Genomic DNA, 22,658 nt, shown 5'->3' on the forward strand with positions numbered 1-22,658 from the left:
AAGGGAACAAGGGCTGAAAAGGGTCAGGCGTGGAGAAAGACATCGGATCGCGGGATGAACAGAATTGAGGTGACGGCTGCAACAGGCTTTGTGGACAGCTGCGGCTAGGACTGGAAAATGGTGCCAATAGGATGCCTCTCGCATATGGACTCAGTGGGCTGTTCTGTGCATTCTGTACTGACCGTGGTGATTGTGGTTCTGTACTGGGATATTCATAAGGTCATAAGTGATAGAAGTAGAATTAGGCCATTCGGCCCATCAAGTCTACTCCGCCATTCAATCATGGCTGATCTAGACAATAGACAATAGATGCAGGAGTAGGCCATTCGGCCCTTCGAGCCAGCACCACCATTCAATGTGATCATGGCTGATCATTCTCAATCAGTACCCCGTTCCTGCCTTCTCCCCATACCCCCTGACTCTGCTATCCTTAAGAGCTCTATCAAGCTCTCTCTTGAATGCATTCAGAGAATTGGCCTCCACTGCCTTCTGAGGCAGAGAATTCCACAGATTTACAACTCTCTGACTGAAAAGGTTTTTCCTCATCTCCGTTCTAAATGGCCTAACTCTTAAACTGTGGCCCCTGGTTCTGGACTCCCCCAACATTGGGAACATGTTTCCTGCCTCTAACGTGCCCAACCTCTTAATAATCTTATATGTTTCGATAAGATCCCCTCTCATCCTTCTAAATTCTAGTGTATACAAGCCTAGCCGCTCCAGTCTTTCAACATAGGACAGTCCCGCCATTCCGGGAATTAACCTATTAAACGTACGCTGTACGTCCCCTTTTCCTAACTTGACACCATTCAGATAATAATCTGCCTTCCTATTCTTACCACCAAGTGGATAACCTCACACGTCCACATTAAACTGCATCTGCCATGCATCCGCCCACTCACACAACCTGTCCAAGTCACCCTGCAACCTCATAGCATCTTCCTCACAGTTCACATTACCACCCAGCTTTGTATCATCTGCAAATTTGCTAATGGTACTTTTAATCCCTTCATCCAAGTCATTAATGTATATTGTAAATAGCTGCGGTCCCAGCACCGAGCCTTGCGGTACCCCACTAGTCACTGCCTGCCATTCTGAAAGGGACCCATTTATCCCCAATCTTTGCTTTCTGTCTGCCAACCAATTTTCTATCCATGTCAGTACCCTACCCCCAATACCATGTGCTCTAATTTTGCCCACTAATCTCCTATGTGGGACCTTGTCAAAGGCTTTCTGAAAGTCGAGGTACACCACATCCACAGTCTCTCCCTTGTCAATTTTCCTTGTTACATCTTCAAAAAATTCCAGAAGATTAGTCAAGCACGATTTCCCCTTCGTAAATCCATGCTGACTCGGAACGATCCTGTTACTGCTATCCAAATGCTCCGTAATTTCGTTTTTTATCATTGATTCCAGCATCTTCCCCACCACTGATGTCAGACTAACTGGTCTATAATTTCCAGTTTTCTCTCTCCCTCCTTTCTTAAAAAGTGGGATAACATTAGCTACCCTCCAATCCAGAGGAACTGATCCTGAATCTATAGAACATTGGAAAATGATCACCAATGCGTCCTCAATTGCTAGAGCCACCTCATTAAGTACACTGGGATGCAGACCATCAGGCCCTGGGGATTTATCAGCCTTCAGTCCCATCAGTCTACCCAACACCATTTCCTACCTAATGTGAATCTCCTTCAGTTCCTCGGTCACCCTAGGATCTCTGGCCACTAGAACATCTGGGAGATTGTTTGTGTCTTCCTTAGTGAAGCCAGATACAAAGTACCGGTTCAACCCATCTGCCTCTCCCTCCTAACCCCATTCTCCTGCCTTCTCCCCATAACCTTTGGCATCCGTACTAATGAAGAATAGTCTTGCTGTACTGTATGCAAAAAATGTATTTTGTTGTATCTGGTACACGTGACAAAAAAACACATTGAACCATTGAAATTGCATCAATGGTCCAAAGTTTTTTTTTAAATTCCAGGGAATGAACCAAATTTAAATTCCACAGCCGCCGTGGTGCATTTAAAATGCAATCTCTGCATTGATAATCCAGATTATTGGTCTGGTAATTTAACTATCGAACCGCCATCATGGCTGGAAGCTGCCAGCATAATGTTTTGGGGATTTTTCTGTCCTTTGAACTGCAACAATAGACAATTCACCTCTCCTCTCCTCTCCAAACAAACTCAGCTCTGAGATCACCACTGAATGACGCTGATCTCTATGGCTCCATACAGACTCAGCAAAGACGTCAGAAGAATCTGTTGCTTCATCTTTTCTTGATGTTATTTTTGTTTCACGTAGGTTCAAAAATGTGTCAGGTTCAAAAGTAACACATTGCGTAGTTAATGTCGCAGCACAGATTCAATTAAGCTTTTCATCCTCCATTTGTTCCAGGCGAGAAATAAGGACAGAGTATTTTTATCCCCTGTTTATTGCTGTCATGTTGTTCACACTTTCACAAATTAAATGCCCATATGACCACAGCATGAAACAACACTGAAATGACAGTATCAGGTGAAGAAAAGCCATGCTGGAACGGATAGCACTCTTCAGTAAACGAGTTCGGTATTCCTACTGAGCATGCGCAAGTCATAGGGGCAGAGAATTGTTGCCAGCTCCTCTGCTCCATGCAAACAAATCTCTGTTTCATCGTTTTTTCCGTCTAGGTAAGAAAATACTGTTTTCAAAACTGTTAATTTGGTGTATATATGGTTAATTAGTAAAAAACTACGATGATTATGTAGCTTTTTTTGCTTTATACGATGAGTTCCCCTCAACTCTCTCTGACTCTTTAACTTGTCCCGGAGCCATGGAACCGCGGCGACGACAGGAAATGGAGGCAGAAGCTGCCGAACGTTCACGGGCAGCGCCCCTTCACAGACAAGAAACTCAAGGAAACTTCCCTCCTCACCGCCGCCACCGCTCACCCTGGGGATGCGGGGCTTCTCAACAACAACTACAACACTTGTGTTTGTTCTTATTTCGCTCAGTTAGAGGTAGATGGTGCTGGGGAAGAGTGTGGAGGAGCGTCGCAGATCACGCTGGCGGAGGGGGGAGGGGGGAGGGGGGAGAGGGGAGAGGGGGCAAGTGGCGACGCTCCTTCACCAGATCCTTTGATACCCTCTCCCTCCTCGTGCTCCCGCTCTCACCTGCAGCTCCCTCTACCCTGACTCTCTCCCCCCTTCTCTTTCTCCCCCCTCTCTATCCCCTCTTTCTCTCCCCCAGCGCCAGCGAGATCTGCGCCGCTCCTCCACTCTCTTCCCCGGCCCCGTCTCCCTCTAGCGCAGCAAAATAAAAAAAACAAAAGTGTTGTAGTTGTTGTTCAGAAGCCCCGCATCCCCGGGGTGAGTGGTGGCGGCGGCGAGGAGGGAAGTTTCCTTGAGTTTGTTGTTCTCTTGCCTTGTCCCGGCTCTGGGTCCGTGGCGATCCGCTCTCCGGTGAACCTTCGCCGGCAGCTTCTGACTCCAGTCCCCACCGCCGTGGTTCCACGGGTCCGAGACAAGTTAAAGAGTCGGGGAGAGTCGAGGGGAACTCGCCGTATAAAGCAAAAAAAAATCATCGTAGTTTTTACTAATTAACCATATATATACCAAATTAACAGTTTTGAAAACAGTATTTTCTTACCCATACGGAGTAAAACTGGAAAAAACGGATGAAACGAAGATTTGTTTACATGGAGCAGAGGAGCTAGCGACAATTCTTTGCCCCTACGACCTATGACCTGCGCATGCTCAGTCGGAATACCAAACTCGCTTATTGACAATGCAAGTGTTAATCAGGACTGGGTGGTACAACTGCAAAGCTATCCCAAGATACATCCCACAAAATTCAGAAATAGATAAATACAGCTAAACATTATAACAGTTAAAATCCAACCCACCTCGGGCGCCATCCAAAAAGGAGTACCCACAGACGTGTTTCGACGTAATCTTGCATTTGTAAGCTTAGCTGAAACACCTATTTAACAAAAGTGAAAAATGAATATTTTGCACAAAAATAACCAAAATGTAGCAAATCAAATCTGTAGTAGTGTGGCCGAAATGCATCTTTCAAATGTTTGTTGTTGGTTTGCAATCCCATGATTGGCATATATTTAAACCTCTCCCTGCATTTGAGGATTTCAGTAGGTTTCGATAAATCTCATGATAGCCAAGTATTTCACCAGGATAAACAAAAGAGACTGGCACAGACCAGCATACCACACAAGCTGAACATAGAGCTGCAATGATGCTGGTTGTCATGGAGAAATCTCAGACTCACAACAGGACATGTAGAGGTGAACAGCTTTGGTATCTATTACCTTAAATTAGTAAGAGCAGTTACCAGCAATTCTCCAAGGCATTTTTGATCTATATTTTCCCAGTCTTAATAATTTACCTTCAGGAAATCAGCAATTAAATGGAGCAGTTATATTTGGTGCCAAGTCCATTTCCCTTTCGTGCAGAGGGACTAGTATTGCTTTGGGCTATGAAGTCATTTAACAGAGAACCAGCATTCCTTTGAGAAGCAAAGAAAAATTGTACCACACTGTAAAATAACAAAAGTCAATATGAAATAATTTGATCTAATTGTACAAGGAAGCTTTCTAATACTGTCAAATAAATGAAATACATTTAGCCCCATTCTACGAGATTGATTTGTTCATCATTTTAAGAACGACCAGTTTTTCCAAAATCTTTGAGCTGACAGGCGACAGCTAACAGTTCCTTGGGTAGTCCATCTGTTAAATTTAATCCTCTGACACAAAAAGCAAAATATACTTTGCCTGTGGCGTCACAGTAAAGCTCGCTCCGTCTACGGCATCAATAAATTGCAGCCTTTGGCTAAACTGCAAACTTCAGAGAAAATAAATGGGAAATAGAAATTACCAAAGTCAACCAGCTTGATTCCTCCTTCTATTGTCAAGAGTATGTTGTTGCCCTTGACATCGCGATGTATAATCCTGTTGTTGTGTAAATGCTGAAGGCCCTGCAGAAAATACAAATAGATCAAATGGATGTAGACAAAATAATTATCCTTTAAGTAACTTTAAGCCAATCTGCATAGGCATTAATGAAATGCTTGGTAATGCACTGCACTAGCAATATACTCCAGTCACAATCATTATCTTAAATATTATGCTATCAGAATGTATACAAAAATTGAGAACAGATAGTCTCTGTCACTTATTTCTTACCAAAAGTGCTCCATATAAAATGAATGAGATTAGTGCTTCATCCATGCATTGGTCATGCTTGAGCTGGTTAGTGACAAGCTCAGTGACAGAACCTCCATTGCACAGCTGTGAAAGAAATGTGAGAAAATAGATTTCATTTAAATGTCATTTGGACCAGTACCTGGGTAGGAAAGGTTTACAGGGATATGAGCCAAACAAAGGCTGGTGGACAAGTGTGGATGAGGCATTGCGATCGGCATGGGCAATTTGTGCTGAAGGGCCTGTTTGCATACTGTACGACACTATTTCCAAATTTTCACTCCATATTTCCATGAAAGGAATAAAATAACCTTTAGTTATAAAGAACCTTTGACCTCCCTTTGGAGGACATCCTTAATTACAAGTACTTCTGATATTTAATCCTTGGTGAGATTCAGGATATTCAACAGTTCATTTGCACACAGCGCATTCTCACAAACAGCATGATAAAAAAAATGATTTGGGTATCAGGTAATGTTGACTGATTCATTAATGTTGGCCAGAAAACCGAGGGTTAGTTCTCTGCTCTTTTTTTAAATAGTGCCTTAGAATCTTTAACGTCCACCTAACATAAAAATAGGCCCAATTTGATATCTTATCCCAAAGTTGGCATCTACAAAACAGCAGCATTCCCTCACTACTGCACTGAGGGGTCAGCCTATATTTTTGTGTTAAATGTCTGGACTCAAAACCTTATGACTTGAAGAGTAGGAAAGAACTGCAGATGCTGGTTTATACCGAAGATAGACACAAAGTGCTGGGGTAACTCAGCGGGTCAGACAGCATCTCCGGAAAATAGGTGACGTTTCGGGTCGGAACCCTTCTGCGGACTACCTCTGCGTTATTGCAGAGAATTATGGACGCAGGCCAGACATCACACAAACCAACCTCCCTTCTATCGACTCCATTTATATCTTGGCAAGGCCACTAGCATAATCAAGGACAGGTCGCACCCTGGCCACGCCTTCTTCTCCCCTCTCCAATCGGGCAAAAGGTATAGAAGTCTGAAAACCCACACCTCCAGATTCAAGGACAGTTTCTTCCCAGCTGTTATTAGGCAATTGAACCATCTTACAACAACTAGAGAGCAGTCCTGAACTACTATCAACTTAATTGGAGACCTTCGGACTATCTTTGATCACTTTACTGGCTTTATTTTGCACAAAACATCATTCCCTTGTCATGTTCTGTACACTGTGAATGGCTCAATTGTAATCATGTATTGTCTTTCTGCTGACTGCTTAATATGTAACAGAAGCTTTTCACTGTACCTCAGTACAAGTGACAATAAACTAAACTATAACTATCACAGAGCAAATGTGTTATGTCGGATGCATTCTCAAGAAGGAGAGAACCAATGGAGACAAAGCAACAAGAACCCATGATTGTATTGTACAGAAAGATATGCATCACTGACAGTGTGGCTGTGCTGAAAACAACTGGTTTGCCATTCAACATTGACATATGGGCTCACAGCAGCAAACTGTATGGCATGGTGAGTGGGAGCTAGGAGTCCTACACCAACAACTTATTTCCCTTGCTAATTCTCTTGTCCATTCAAACCGATTCTATCTTTAGCCAATAATATCTCATTACTGTACTGATTTTACTTGGTGCAAAGTTAACCCATTTACACATGAAATTTAAATTCCTGTGTTCTCTTTAAGGGCAAAAGCGTTAAACATGACAATCAATGAAGATATGAGGTAACATGATATTCAGAAACAATATATGGGCACCAATTACTGGGAACCGGCAGCACCTCCTTCTTGTGTTGAGGGAGTGCTTCTGTTCGCCATCACCACATGTGACCCGAATAGTAGCTGCTGTCTCCGACTCTGCTCAATTGGTATCTCACCCCAGCGATCACTGTTGAGCTTTTTACAAAGTAAACCTCAGGCATGGGAGGGGGGGGGGGGGCTGCAAATACAAAGAGAGGGGGAGAATGGAAGCATCCATCACATCCAAGAGAATGGCCATAAGATCCTGGCAGCCAGCCGACACCTGGAGCAGGTGTTGCTGCTCTCTGGCGATGGCTGATGATCGAACAATGCTCGGCACAGCTGTGCGGCTGGTACAGCTGCCTGCCTGGCAGTGCCCGAGGTTCAATCCTGACCTCGAATGCTGTCTGTGTGGAGTCCCTGTGACTGCATGGGTTCCCCCCAAGGGCTCCGGTCTCCCACTCCCAAAGAAGTGTGGAGTTGCAGGTTAATTGGCCACTGTAAATTGCCCCTAGTGTGTAGGCAGTGGGAAAGTAGGACAACATAGAACTAGTGTGAATGGGTGATCAAAAGTCGACATGGACTCAGTGGTCGAGTGGCCTGTTTCCATGCTGCATCTCTAAACTAGGTGACCAAATCCATTCACAACTGCTCAGCGAATGAAGCAATCCATGCAACAAGGCAGGGACATAATTCAAATATGGGCTGATAAGTGGCAACAAGCATTATTACCACAGAAGTGCCAGACAATACATTTCTAACTAGAGAGAGAGTCAAATATTCTTGATATTCAAAGGCATTACTTCAAGATCCTCAATGTCACCAATGAACAGAAATTCAACTGCAGCAACCCCTGAACGGCAGGACAGAATCTTGGCAGAAACTCACCATGCTATAGAGTTTAGAGATAGCATGGAAATAGGCCCTTCGGCCTACCAAATCCACGCCAACCATCAATCACCCATCACATTAGTTATCCCACTTTCTCATCCACTCAATACACACTAGGGCAATTTAGAGGCCCACTTACCGACAAACCTGTACTTTTTGAGATGTTGGAGGAAACTGGAGCACCCAGAGGAAACCCACGCGGTTATAGGGAGAACGTGCAAACTCCGCACAAGCAGCACCAGAGGTCAGGATTGAACCCCGGTCTCCGGCACTGTGAGGCAGCGGCTCTACCAGCCGTACTACTGTGCTGCCCATTTATAAGGGCATTGGCTCCCCTATCATTTTTATTCAGGAATCCTTTGCTGGTTTGAGTTTGAGTTCAGCTTATTGTCACATGTACCAAGATACAGAGAAAGGCTTTAGTTGCATGCTAACCAGTCAGCAGAAAGACAATACATGTTACAATCGAGCCATCCATGCTGATCGTTGTAACATTATATGCCTTTTTATTTCAAATAAATACCTTGTTTAACTTCCTTAGTCAGGCACAGATGGGTCATCCTTCTCTTTATTTCTCAATGGAATGTATCTTTGTTGAGAATTACAAAAGATCTCCTCAAAATTTCTGCAAAATTTGGAGCAGCACGGTGGTGCAGCGGTAGGGTTACTACCTTACAGTGCCAGAGCCCCGGTTCGATCCTGACTATGGGTGCTGCCTGAATGGAATTTGTACTTTCTCCCCGTGACCGCGGGTATTTCCCCCGGGTGCTCCAGTTTCCTCCCACACTCCAAAGATGTACAGGTTAGTTGGTTAATTTGGCTGTAGTAAAAATTGAAAATTGTTACTAGGATAGTGCTAGTGTAGAGGGATCGCTGGTCGGAGAGCACTTGCTTTGTTTTTTTAATGTGCTGTATCTCTAAACTAAACTAAACTAAAATGCTTATCTGCCATCTTTCCTTCTGATATATTTCCCCACTACCAATACAACCACTACCAATTCATATTTTTATAATTTTACTTAGGACACTAATTACAGATAAAGTTTCTCACTCTCAAACTGAGTGAAATTTTTATCATGTTATGATCACCAAAAGATCTTCTCTTAATCTCACATTGTTACATGTGGCCAATCTAAAACAGTTTGTGCCCGAGTCCACAACATCTTGTTCGAAGAAACTGTCTTGAATGCACCGTACAATTATCCTGAAGACTACTTTTGAATTGCCCAAAATATAATTTTTTAATCTACCCGCTATTATTGCATCAGCTTTCTTGTTAGTCTCTATTATTCCTTGATTAATGACCTGTTCTCCAGTGCAGTAATCACTAGGGGTCCTACACCAACAACTTCTTTCCCTTGCTAATTCTCTTCCACACTCAAACCGATTCTATCTTTAGTCAACATAAATTCTCATTACTGTACTGATTTTACTTGATGTAAAGTTAGCCCATTTACACTCATAAAATTTAAATTCCTGTGTTCTCTTCAAGGGCGAATGTGTCAAACATCACAACCACTGAACTTATTAGGTAAGGTGATATTCAAAAGCAATACATGGGCACCAATTTTCCCTCAGTGTTATTTTTCACATATTATTTGAAAACCTGGCAGAGAAATTAGTCCAAATATTTCTTCTCTATTCTATGCTTTAGTAGTAAAAAATGTTCATAATTTCATTCATAAAATATCACTATCAACATAATTTTGTTTGACATTCAAATTAATTCATTTCACAAGAAGTATAGTGAGAAGATCAATGGTTTAATTTTGTTATTCTTCCCAAGTAGTATCCGTTCAGCCAAGCTAAATTTCCTGAAGCAGACCAATTTCATGAATGATGGACAGAGATTATTGCCCTTTCAATCTTTCATGTCATCAGTGCTACTTGCATAAACCAGACAATAGGCATACTCAAAAGTCCTTGCATATTGTGCCAAAGGATCAGATTTGCACAGAAATAATTTTGCACCATTAATGTTCACAAACAGACCAACATCCAAGAAATTCAAGTACATTAATTTTCTGTAAATGACTTCAATTAGAAGTGGTATCTCAGTCAGTCAGTGTGATTGCTTTTTGTGTAATAATTGTAAAGCTAAATGCAGCACAATATTTTTAATACTTCTATTTAAATAGCTACGATGTACAAAACTTGCATGCATATATAAGTACATCAATTAGGACATTTACAGGCGGCACTTGGCACACAGTTGCTGCCTCACAATGCCAGTGACCCGGTTTGATCCTGACTATGGATAATAATAATAATAATAATATTCATTTATTGTCATTGCAACGAGTACAACGAAATTAAAAAATAGCCAATCCTGACGGTGCGTACAAACATATATGCAATAAATGCAAAAACAAATAAATACATAAATACAATTAAATACAATTATATGACCGATTTTTTAACGGTGTTGCCTAGTGCAAGGTAGTGTTCAGTTCTCGTATGGCCCTGGGGTAAAAACTGTTCTTAAGTCTGTTTGTTCGGGATTTGATCGACCTGAAACGTCGACTAGAGGGCAGATGAACAAACAGACGGTGGCCGGGGTGGGATGGATCTTTTATTATTTTGCCTGCTCTACTGAGGCAGCGTAGGCTGAACAGGTGCTCCAGGGAGGGCAGTGAGCAGCCGATGATTTTCTGGGCCGTCGTGATGACCCTCTGAAGGGCCTTCCTGTCCTTTTCTGAGCAGCTGGCATACCATGTGGTTATACAGTATGCCAGCACACTCTCGATGGAGCAGCGATAGAAGGACAACATGAGCTTCTCCTGCAGGTTGGTTTTCCTGAGGATCCTCAGGAAGTGGAGTCTCTGCTGTGCCTTCTTTACTGTGGTGATGGTGTTGGTAGACCAGGTGAGATCCTCTGCGATGTGCGTACCCAGGAACCTGAAAACTGGTACCCTTTCCACACAGACCCCATTGATGTAGAGTGGGTCGTAATCTCCACTGGTTTTTCTAAAGTCAATTATAAGTTCCTTTGTTTTGGAGGAGTTCAGGACCAGATTGTTCACTGAACACCATGCTGCCAGCCTTTGGATTTCATCCCTATAGGCTGTCTCATCTCCTTCTGAGATGAGTCCAACCACAGTCGTGTCATCCGCGAACTTGATGATGGTGTTGGTGGGATGGGTGGGGGCGCAGTCATGAGTGTAGAGGGAGTAAAGGATGGGGCTCAACACACAGCCCTGTGGTGAGCCGGTGCTCAGTGTAATGGTGGAGGAGAGGTGAGGGCCTATTTTGACTGTCTGGGGGCGGTTGGTCAGGAAGTCCTTGATCCATTGGCAGATGGTTTGGGAAAATCCAAGGTCGGAAAGTTTGGTGACCAGTCTGCTCGGGATGACCGTGTTAAAGGCAGAGCTGAAGTCGAGGAAGAGCATCCTCACATAGCTCCCCTGGTGTTCAAGGTGGGTCAGTGCAGTGTGAAGAGCAGTGTCGATGGCATCCCCTGTAGACCTATTTGCTCTGTAGGCAAACTGGTGTGGGTCGAAGGTGGGTGGGAGGCTGGCTTTGATGTGCTGCAGGACCAGTCTCTCGAAGCACTTTGTGATGACCGGTGTGAGTGCTACCGGACGGTAGTCGTTAAGACCGCTGATGACAGACTTTTTCGGCAGTGGGATGATTATGGCGGACTTCAGGCAGGGAGGGATGGTGGATTTTAAAAGGGACAGGTTGAAGATTTTTGTGAAGACCTCAGGTAATTGGTCTGCACATTCCCTCAGCACTCTGCCCGTCACACCATCGGGGCCTGCAGCTTTCCTGGGATTCACTGCTCTGAGCACGCGCTTAACATCATACTCCTGCACAGTGAAGGTGTTGCTGTCAGGTGCTGGAGAGGGTGTAATGTCTGCCACTGTAGCTTTCACCTCGAAACGAGCAAAGAAACAGTTAAGTTCCTCAGCCAGCGAGGCGTCGCCGTCGGCAGTCGTGCGGTTGCTGGTCTTGTAGTTGGTGATGTGCTGGATGCCTTGCCATACCCGCCGTGGGTCATTGTTGGAAAAGTGGTCCTCAATCTTCCTCTTGTAGGACGCTTTGGCATCCTTGATGCCTCTCTTCAGGTTGGTTCTAGCAGCACTGTATAGAGCTCTATCACTAGACCTGAAGGCGGTGTTACGGTCCTTGAGGAGAGGATGACGTCTGTATGGAGTTTGTACGTTCTCCCTGTGACTGCATGGATTTTCTCCGGGTACTCCAGTTTCCTCCCATGTTTCAAAGACATGCAGGTTTGTATGTTAATTGGCTCTAGTGTGTAGGATAGAACTTGTGGACATGTGATCATTTGTCGGCATGGACTCAGTCAGTCGAAGGACCTGTTTCCACGCTGTAGCTCTAAACTAATCTAAACAATAGAATAGATGGTGCTTTTCACAATTATTATAAAACTGATTCTGATAAACATTTAAAACAAATTCTACCCATCTCATTTTCACCAGGAAAAATAGTAAAAATATTTTTTCTTGATGATGTTATTGATTTCATTCTTCCCCGTCACTACCCAAACCCAGGAATTCAATCTTATAGAGACACAAACGTCTACAGATGCTAAAACGCTGAACAAAATACAAACAGCATCTATGGATAAAAATGCACAGGCGACATTTCGAGTCTGGACTTTTCTTTAGGGTGATCAAGAAGGGCCCCAACAGAAATGTATTTTTTCTATTTCCCTCTACAGATTCCCTCTACAATATGCCAAGTTGCTCCAGCAGTTTGTTTTATGCCATCCTATAAACAATCCTCAAGAGAAATGGTGAAGGAACTTCACATCACATAACATATTCTAAAGACACAGCATTACTGATTCTACCTTGTAAAAGTTGCCTGCCAAATAAATGTCAAAATGATGAGACATTAATGATGTTGACCCTAACTTTAACTAGGTGAGTTGAAGACTGTTGACACAGATGCAGAAATCTAAGCAAAAAACAAACTGCTGGAGAACCTCAACTGGTCAAGCAGCATCTGTGGAGGCAAAGGGATGGTTGACATTTTGGGTCAAGACCCTGCATCAGAACGGAGAGGGTAGAAGGTAAGATAACTAATATATTGTGATTTGGAGAGGTGGGGGGTGAGGTTAGGGGCTGGTAGGTGACAGATGGAACTAGGTGAGGTTGGGGGATCTCAATCGGACATCTCACCGCAGGAAGGATAGTTGCTTTGGAGAAGTGCAGCCTCAAATTACATTGGATTAAATTATAAGGTAAGGTTAGTGCAATGAAGGTGAGTATAAGAAATTAAGAAATTATATGTCTGAGATAAATTATTCCTGACAGTTGATAAATCACCAACCATAATATTTAGCTTTATATCTCAATAATGTTATTTTGTATTTTTCTCCAGAGGTTAAATATGAAAATTATTCTAAACCCACAGGCTCCTTACCTCCAAAACCAACCACAGATATCCACCAGTCTTCAGATCAGTTTTGTAGAACATTCCATAGAATTTAACAACATTGGGATGGCTTGTGAGTGACTGTAAGATACTATATTCTGCTTCAATTTCCTCATCGACAACCTAAGATTATGATAAAAAAGAATACCCACAAATTAGCACAAGGTGTACTCTGAAAGAAGAGTTAAAGGGACTGTAATGACAATAGCTTCATAAAATTAGTTTAATCCTAAAACTGACCATGACAGACAAATTATAAAACATCCATTTCCCTTTTATAGAATGCCTATTTCCGAATCAAGCTTTGCAAAATTAACAAACGTGAGACGTGTGAACCAAGTCACTTGGAGGCTGAAGCTGGTTGATATAAAAAGGTCTCTATTAATTAAACAGTCATTCTCTTGGAGACCATCTCAGTAGAATCTCCAAACTTAACAAGTGTATTAATTAAATATACATTTTTAAACATGAAAGACAGCAATAAATGATTAACTATAGTTTCAATGGTAATAACTACCTGCTTAAATTTTAATATTTTGTGTCATTCAGCATAAAAATAGGCCCTTTAGCTTGCCGATGGTGACCATGTTGGCATAATGATCTAGTCCTATTTGCCCACACTGCCAATAGCCAGATATTCCTATCCATGTATCTTTCATGTGTTTTAAAAGTTGTGTGTAGACATACCGTTTTTCAGAATTACATATTTAGAATATGGGGCATATCCTAACAGGCAGAACACCTTTTAATATTGAAGTATCAATGGCTGGTGCGAAGGATCTGAGCACCAGACACTTAACATGTACCTCTTTTGATACAGTGATGAAGGGTGGTTCCTTGTGTTCACAGGCAGCAGAATTTAAGTGAGAAGACAGACATATCCTGAACTGTACATGAAGTGGCAGAGGTAAGCCATTAATGATGTGTCAATACAGAGGAGGGCTACTTAATGTATTTCCTAATCTCATCATGAAAGTTTCAATGAGGGCCAATTAACGCAAGCACAATTACGCAAGCATGTTTGAAAGAAAAAGTGCTGACCTAGTAACAGTTTGGAAATAACAAAAAATTGCCACTGAGACAGGCACGGTTATAATAAGAAAGATGAACAGATGTTGTGCCAGACATAGGGTTTAACCAGCATTTTACCAAAGAAACAAGCAATAGATGTTTAAGGAGGGAAACCTAGAACCTAAGCTTTAAAAGCAAAAGGTGTAGCTGCCAAAAGTCAAGCATTTGCAATTGGGGATGATCACATCATAGAAATGAAGGTTGCCTCAGAGGTAGTACTACAGGAAATTACAGAGATGGGAAAGAGTGATGCCAGAGAAGATACTAATTTTAAACCAGTATTTCATTGGGAGATACCAGAAATAAAAGTGTGAGAAGATAACAAGGGGTTCTCTGAGCTCTAATTGCATAGATAAGAAACAAATTAGGCTAAATATGCTAGAAAATAAATCAAGGTTTGAGATAATACTGGAAATGCGAAAAGTATTAAGCAACAAGTTCAACCTCTTGAGGGTAAATACAAAAAGCTGGAGAAACTCAGCGGGACAGGCAGCATTTCTGGAGAGAAGGAATGGGTGGCGTTTCAGGTCGAGACCTGAAACGTCACCCATTCCTTCTCTCCAGAAATGCTGCCTGTCTGGCTGAGTTACTCCAGCTTTTAATGTCTACCTTCGATTTAAACCAGCTTCTGGAGTTCTTTCCTACACATTCAACCTCTTGAGATTGGACACGGGCATCATCATCATATTGGAGGTTTACAGAGGATAGGATAATGGACGGTGGGCAGGTTTGCCTCAGAAGAAGTGTGTTCAAAGATAACAAAGGATGAAGAAGTGTGTAACAAGGAACAGCAGATGCTGGTTTAAACCGAAGATAGACACAAAAAGCTGGCGTAACTCAGCGGGACAGGCAGAAGAATGATGAAGGACCCAGCAGGGGGGCCAAGAACAAAGAGGGAACCGGCAGGTGGAGGAGGGACGCACTGAGAACAAAGCGGGACCTGGTGGAGGAGGTGCCGAGAACAAAGAGGGACCAACAAGACTAATGAGTACTTTTGTAACTTGGTCGACACTAGAAACGTGGCGAACATGTGTGTACTTTATGTATTGTATGCAAAAACAAAGAATTTATCTGTGATTAGCTACATGTGACAATAAAGTATCATTGAATTGAATTCAGTAGCAGGTATGATGAGACTTGATCAAAGCTGACCTATGCTACATCGATGAAAACAGGTAACAGGTATCAGTGTTAGAGTAGACATGCAGTTGGAAATGTGTCTAGTATCAAATAATCAGATTGTTTGCAATCTAGCTATTTTAACCATAAATAGTTCACAGGGAGAAGGATGGAGTCATTGGCAAAGGAATGTTTTATAAATAGGGTAGAAAATAATGGTTTTTGCTCTCAGCAATTCTTTAAAGGAAATACATAGAATCAGAAGATAGACACAAAATGCTGGAGTAACTCAGCCAGTCAGGCAGCATTACACCAAAGGTAGGCACTCAAGTATTTTGTGTTTATCTTCAGATTAAACCAGTGTTACAGATCCTTCTTATACATAGAATCAGAGATAGAATCATTTCAGCTTGTACTCTCTGGAGTTTGGAACCTTGATGAAGCGGCCTTTGGGGGTGGCACAGTAGTGCAGTAGTACAGCTACTGCCTTACAGCGCCAGAGACCCGGGTTCAATCCTGACTACAGGTGCAGTCCGTATGGAGTTTGTGTGTTCTCGCTGCGACCTCGTGGGTTTTCTCTGGGTTCTCCAATTTACAGGTTTGTAGGTTATTTGGCTTCTGTAAATTATAAATTGAGTGTGTAGGATAGTGCTAGAGTATGGGGTGATCACTGGTTGGTGTGGACTCGGTGGGCCGAAGGGCCTATCTCCATGCTGTATCTCTAAAGTCTAAAACCTTACTAGTAGATGTCCCAAGGAAGCCTTAATTGGGAGAAAGAATCTAGAAATGCAAAGTCTCACCTGCTTAAGACTTGGGCTAGGAGGAATTTGGACTGGTAGCTCAACACCTAGGTTTGTGAGCAACTTATTTGTGCTGTGTAAATGTATTTTCACTCAAATGTTAAGATGTATCAATCGCATTAATAAAAATACATGCACATTTCCACCGGGTGGCACTTCGATGGCAGCCTCGCCAGCAGTCTGTTCTTTTTGTCTTTTTTTTGTTATTTTTGGTGTGTTTAAAAAGTATGTGTTAATGTTCTCTGGTTTGTTTTATGTGGGGGGTGGGGGAGGGGGTCGGGGGAAACCCTTTTTCCATCTCTTACCTTGCCGGAGATACGATTGTTTCCAGATCGTATCTCTGGTTGCTCTGCGGCCTAACATCATGGAACTGGAGGCCTTGCCCGGGACTGATTTTGAGCCCCACCACGGGGACGTGGACTTACCATCGGAGCCTGCGATCCCTTGCCTGGGATCGATGCTCCAACTGCAGTCTGTGGACTTTAACATCAAGGAGCTCGCAGTCTCGGGTTGAGACCGAAGTCGGGAAGCTCCGAAGCCATACAAAGTTCGACAAGCCCCGACCCTGGGTCCAATAGCCTGGCGCGAGGGAGCTGAGATTCCCCCCCGATGCAGGAGCTTGATCGCCCCGAAGGAAGGCCCGATCGCCGGCTACGGGAGTAAGATCGCCCCGTCAACGGAAGGTTAGAGGCTCCCGACCGCTGGAGGACAAAGAAGGGAAGAGATTGAACTTTTGTCTTCCATCAGAGTGAGGAATGTGGAGGAGTCATTGTGGTGGATGTTCATGTTGAAATGTATTTTGTGTGTTCTGTTGCTTTTTATTGTTATGGCAAATGAAATTCCTCGTATGTTGCAAAACATACTTGGCTAATAAAGTACGATTATGATTACGATTATGATTAATATTGTAAGAAAAAATATTTTCAGGGAAAATAATGATATTTTCAATTAAAAGAATATTCCAAATACTAACAGTCACTGTATCCAGTACTTTGACTGCAGCTTGGCTACCATCTAGCTTATTGGACACTTTGTAGACTTTTCCAAAGGTTCCCTTTCCAATTGTCTCTATTATTTCCCAGACGTCCGTAGGTTCAGTCAATGTCTCAAGCCCAGCCTGGTGATGGGCAGCCGCCATAAATATGGAAAATAGAGAACAACCTGGAAAATAGAAAAAAAATAATCTTGGGTAAGAATCAAGGCTGAAGTGATGTATTTGTTTTTTTCCTGCAGCTAGATCAGAGAATAATGTAACATCAAGTCCCTTGGTGTTAATGTTACGAACGATAACAATAGAAGTGCATACCATCCTGGCTTGAAAAATAAATACTAACATATACATTTTTAAACGTTTTACATGATATACTATCGAAACAGTGCAGAATTCTCTCAGTAATGCTTTGAGCACAAGAATGCATGTTTGAAATCCATCTTATAACTTGGGGGTTCTACCAATGACAAAAGAGGTAATTCTGAAATTAGTGGGATTTGACTACCCATCCTCAATCAATAAATAGCACACCCATCTATAATTCATTTTTGTGAAATAAACAGAATGTCTTATACGATCTTAAGGAAATGAATGTCAAAATACAAAGTTTTAAAAAGGATGCAAAATTTGCTTAATATACTTCTTCATTTAAATAACATATATCCTTTATTCATGAGAAAGGACTGCATTGTCAGGCGATAAAGTTTCAACAACGGTGGGAAGACAAAAATAGCGTGTTGAGATTTCTAATAGCATTAATATTAACAAATGATGGATATTAGCTGGATATTAATCCAGTGAGTTTTAAAAAGTGACCAGGTTTATTAATTTTCATAAATGTAGGCTTTGACTTGATTGCCTCAGGGTTTTTGTCCTAACCATGAAGTTACCTCCATACTTTAGAAAATAGGTTTATTACTTTTTAAACCAATTGATTTGGATGGCAGTATATTCTGGATTATTAAATGTTTTATGCAATCCAATAAAATGCACATCCGAGCAGAAACAACCAAATTCCTTTTTGTCCTGCCTCAAAATTTCCAATACCATGGACCTAGGCTTCAGTGGAACAGTGATTTATCAACATTTTGTCTCGATGAAAGAAAGATTAATGTTACTCTCATAAAAATCACAATCTCATCCCTCAAGTGATTCCCTTTTTACATCCTAGGGAAGAAACCGCTGACACTATTCATTACTCTTAATTTGCAATCAAGACATAGAGGACTTTAAAAAGTTGGACCTTCCACCAACACAGTTATCAATACACAATAGACAATAGGTGCAGGAGTAGGCCATTCAGCCCTTCGAGCCAGCACCGCCATTCAATGCGATCATGGCTGATCACTCTCAATCAGTACCCCGTTCCTGCCTTCTCCCCATACCCCCTCACACCGCTATCCTTAAGAGCTTTATCCAGCTCTCTCTTGAAAGCATCCAACGAACTGGCCTCCACTGCCTTCTGAGGCAGGGAATTCCACACCTTCACCACTCTCTGACTGAAAAAGTTCTTCCTCATCTCCGTTCTAAATGGCCTACCCCTTATTCTTAAACTGTTGCCCCTTGTTCTGGACTCCCCAACATTGGGAACATGTTTCCTGCCTCTAATGTGTCCAATCCCCTAATTATCTTATATGTTTCAATAAGATCCCCCCTCATCCTTCTAAATTCCAGTGTATCATCTTAAAGTGCAATATAAATATAGCTTGCAATCTATATCATTGACTTGGATGAGAAGGTACTTGGCATGATTAGTAAGTTCCAGTTAAATCACCTATCCTTGATACCTCACAGCATTACTATGACCAAATACAACTGGTTCGACCCTGCCTTCGGGTGCTGTCAGTGTGGTGTTTGCACATTCTCTCTCTGACTGCACGGGTTTCCTCCTGGTGCTTCGGGTTGCTCCTACACCCAAAGATGTGCAGGGGGCCTCTGTAAAATGCCCCAAGTGTGCAGGAAGTGGATGTGAAAGTGGGATAACATAGAAAATTAGTGAATAGATGATTAATGTGGACTCAGTGGGCAGAAGGGCTTGTTTCTATGGTGTATCTCTAAACTAAAAACTAAAATACCTCCAGGAACCAACATTCTGAGGATCACCCATGGCCAAACCTTTAACTAGAACAGCCCACATGAATACTACAGTTGCATGACCAGGTAAGAGGCTGCATATTCTGCTTCAAGAAACTCATCCCTTAATTCCACAGAATTCTGTCCCATTCCATATGGCACAAGGGACATCTTCCAAAGCTCCCAACCACTCCCTAATTTCATTCTCATTCCTTTTATTTATTTTTCTCTATTTCATCTAACAAATCTTTTAATTCACTCTCCATGTCAGCGCTTCCTCAGTTTATTCCTCAATCTTAACATTTCATTAAGAAAGGAAATTCACCGACATTTAATAAGGTCCCAGGTACCTTGGTGCCTTCACTGAATGTTGGAAGAACTGATAACAAATGAGTGAAAGAAATTGAGTTGGCATTGATAAGTAGACCCAGAAAATCTAGCATAATGCTTTGAGATTGCTTCTCACTCTGGTTTGTCCAAATATTCATGTGGATACACGGCCATCATAACCCACTGTGTGGGCAAATTTGGAGCTAAATCAATTTATAAGTTTGCAGATGACACCACTGTAGTGGGTCAGATCATGACCAATGGCAAGACAGAGTAAAGGAAGGGCCTAGAGAAGTTAATAACATGATGTCATGACAACAACCTCTTCTTCAATGTCACCAAGACAAAGGAGCTAGTTATCAGCTTCAGGAAGTGAGGTGGACTACATGCCCCAATTAGCATCAGTGGGAGCAAAGTGGAAATGGTTGAGCTTCAAGTTCCTTGGTGTTAATGTTACGAACGATAACAATAGAAGTGCATACCATCCTGGCTTGAAAAATAAATCAACATCACCGAGTCTAATCCTAGCATTGCCCACTCTATAGCACAAATGGAGTACCTTAAAGAATTCCAAAGAAGCAATTCAAGACTGCCTCACCCCACCTTTCTCAATTAACATTGGGCAATGAATACTCCCTTTATCTGTGAAGTTCAGATATCACAAAGTATATATTTATTTCAAATTTTAAAAAGCTCCAGGGCCCAACAGATTCAGGTGTTGAACCGCTTATTGTTTGTGGGAAAGTTGAGTAGCAGTGCTCAGTTCTTGCACGATGCCTTATATTACTCCAGGTATCAACACTTGGATCGGACTTATTGCAGGATTTGAAACACCATTTAGACCAGTTAAATTTGTACGGCAAAAGGTGAAGAACATTTACTTCTTCAAAAGATTTTGCTTTGCACTCTTATTATTTCTAAACAATGTTTTAATTACATTTTCTTTTAATGTGAATTTTAGAAAATGTATTTACTTTAATTTTAAGTTTGCAAATTCCTCTAAATATTTGAGCATAAGTGAGATTCGAAGTTGCCTGAGTCGCAGCTTTCACACAAGACATTGTCAAAAGCCTTGCTAAAGTTGATGTGGCAAAGTTGATGTGGCATCCGTGCCAATCCTCTTTGTCATCACTTCAAAAAAAAACTCAGATTAAATTCATGAGACATATTGACTATCCTTAATCCTCATGTTGACTATCCTTAATACACGCATTTCCAAATGCTGGTAGATCCTAACTCTCAGAATCCCCTCCAATAATTTTACGAGCATTGATGCTAGGTTCATTGAGCTGTTCATCTCATCTTTGAAGCCCTTCCTAAATCAACGATATGGGATAATGTAATATCCCACAGAAAAAGAACTGCAGATGCTGGTTTATACCAAAAATAGGCACAAAATGCTGGAGTAACTCAGCAGGTCAGACAGCTTCTGTGGAGGACATGGATAGGTGACATTTCAAGTCAGGATCCTTCTTCAGAAGCCTGAAAAAGGGCTCCGACCCGAAACGTCACCTAACCATGTTCTTCAAAGACACTGCTTGACCTGCTGAGTTACTCCAGGACTTTGTGTTTATCAAAGCTATGGGAATGTTTTTGGTCAGGAATTCACTGCTTGCAAGGATGAGCAAAACAAATGACATTTAGGGTTTATAAGATACATACTTGAGAAAAACATATTTTGCTGGGTTATGAAGAAAGAGTAGGGGAATGGAATTATTAGGACAGCCCCACGCGGAATGGGCTCAATGGTCCGAATGAATGCCAGCCGTGCCATGGTGATTTTATTGTAACTGCATTACAATCACACTTATGGGCCAAAGTGTTGAAGTTTGAGTAGACAAATGGAAGTTTGAGGGGAAAAAAAACATTCAAATTAACATTTTAATTAAAAATATTTATTTGACTTTAACCTCCTCCAATCATCTGTGCCAAATTTCCAGAATAACATCTGTTACCATGGCCCATACTGACAAATTTTATGAACATCCAACCATGAATGCAAAGGCAGTATTGGTGCCTTTGTGAATTCTATCTTAATGTCAACAAACGAATGAATTTACTTACTTCATTGTTCACCTTTTTTATTCCAGAGTTATTTCCAAGGTAACAGGTAACCCAAGAGGATTAATCGTTGATCTCACTAATAAATTATTCACACCCCATTGTAAACCTTTTTAAACTATTCAAATACCTAATTAACCTGATGATGATAAAGCAGCTGATTACATTTGTACACATTAATAAACATTCATTTTATGGAATTTAAAGTGTGAAAAACATTCTGTTTAACATTTTTTTCACCTAATGCACGTGAATCTATAATTTAAATATGTTGATAGCATTAACCAATAGAACCACAAAAGATGTTTTAGCTCAATGCGCTCTATTTTTAGTCACATTAAAATTGAAAGCCACTTTTGCCTTTTTTAATAACTCCAGAACTGTTTACATGTTTTTTTTTAACAGAAATGTAAGTGTTCGTGATAATGATATGGCATATTTTAGAAGTTACCTCAACTCACTTAAACATATTTGTTTTTTATTAAATTGGAGTTAATATGCTTCCAGTCAACTTAATTACAAATTCATGACCATCCAATGCAGCATTTTGTATGTTATATCATATATAATAATTAAAATTACCATTTAAGTCCTTTGTACTATATTTAACTTGGTACCATATATAGGAACTGCAGATGCTGGAATTTTAAGTAAACACAGTGCTGGAGTAACTCAGCTGGTCAGGCAACTTCTCTGGAGCACATGCATAGGAGACATTTTGGGTTGAGACCCAGTGCGTTGTCTATTCATTCCCTCAAGAGCTGCTGCCTGACCTGCTAAGTTACTCCAGCATTTTGTGTTGCACAATATTTGTTCTCTGCTACCCCAATTTCACCTTCCATTCTAATCACTGGAGCAAGTCTAAAGAAGAAATAAATTGCAACATAGAAGTTTACCAACGAGTTGAAAAATTAACTGTAAATTGTGCAATATCACTCTTGACATGAGAAAATCCCAAAAGTTCATAAAGTACTTATGAACTCAGGCCCTTCTTTAAAATT

At 41.5% G+C, this 22,658-nt stretch overlaps 1 protein-coding gene across 4 annotated transcripts in view; it reads right to left on the reverse strand.

Moving 5' to 3' along the window:
- Positions 1-22,658, reverse strand: part of myo3b (myosin IIIB) — a 337,839-nt gene that overhangs the window by 310,652 nt on the left and 4,529 nt on the right. For 3 of the 4 annotated variants that reach the window (XM_078403918.1, XM_078403917.1, XM_078403920.1), the window contains exons 2-6: positions 17,176-17,363; positions 13,201-13,335; positions 5,180-5,284; positions 4,872-4,971; positions 3,884-3,960 (exon numbers count right to left, since the gene is read on the reverse strand). In XM_078403918.1, coding sequence (XP_078260044.1) covers positions 3,884-3,960; positions 4,872-4,971; positions 5,180-5,284; positions 13,201-13,335; positions 17,176-17,340 — 582 coding nt within the window. In that variant the 5' untranslated portion in view covers positions 17,341-17,363. Of the gene's footprint in view, positions 1-3,883; positions 3,961-4,380; positions 4,433-4,871; positions 4,972-5,179; positions 5,285-13,200; positions 13,336-17,175; positions 17,364-22,658 lie in introns of those variants that run through there. The other variant, XM_078403919.1, reaches the window with a different exon arrangement.

This window comes from Rhinoraja longicauda, chromosome 8 (assembly GCF_053455715.1).
Source record: "Rhinoraja longicauda isolate Sanriku21f chromosome 8, sRhiLon1.1, whole genome shotgun sequence".
Lineage (NCBI taxonomy): Eukaryota > Metazoa > Chordata > Chondrichthyes > Rajiformes > Arhynchobatidae > Rhinoraja > Rhinoraja longicauda.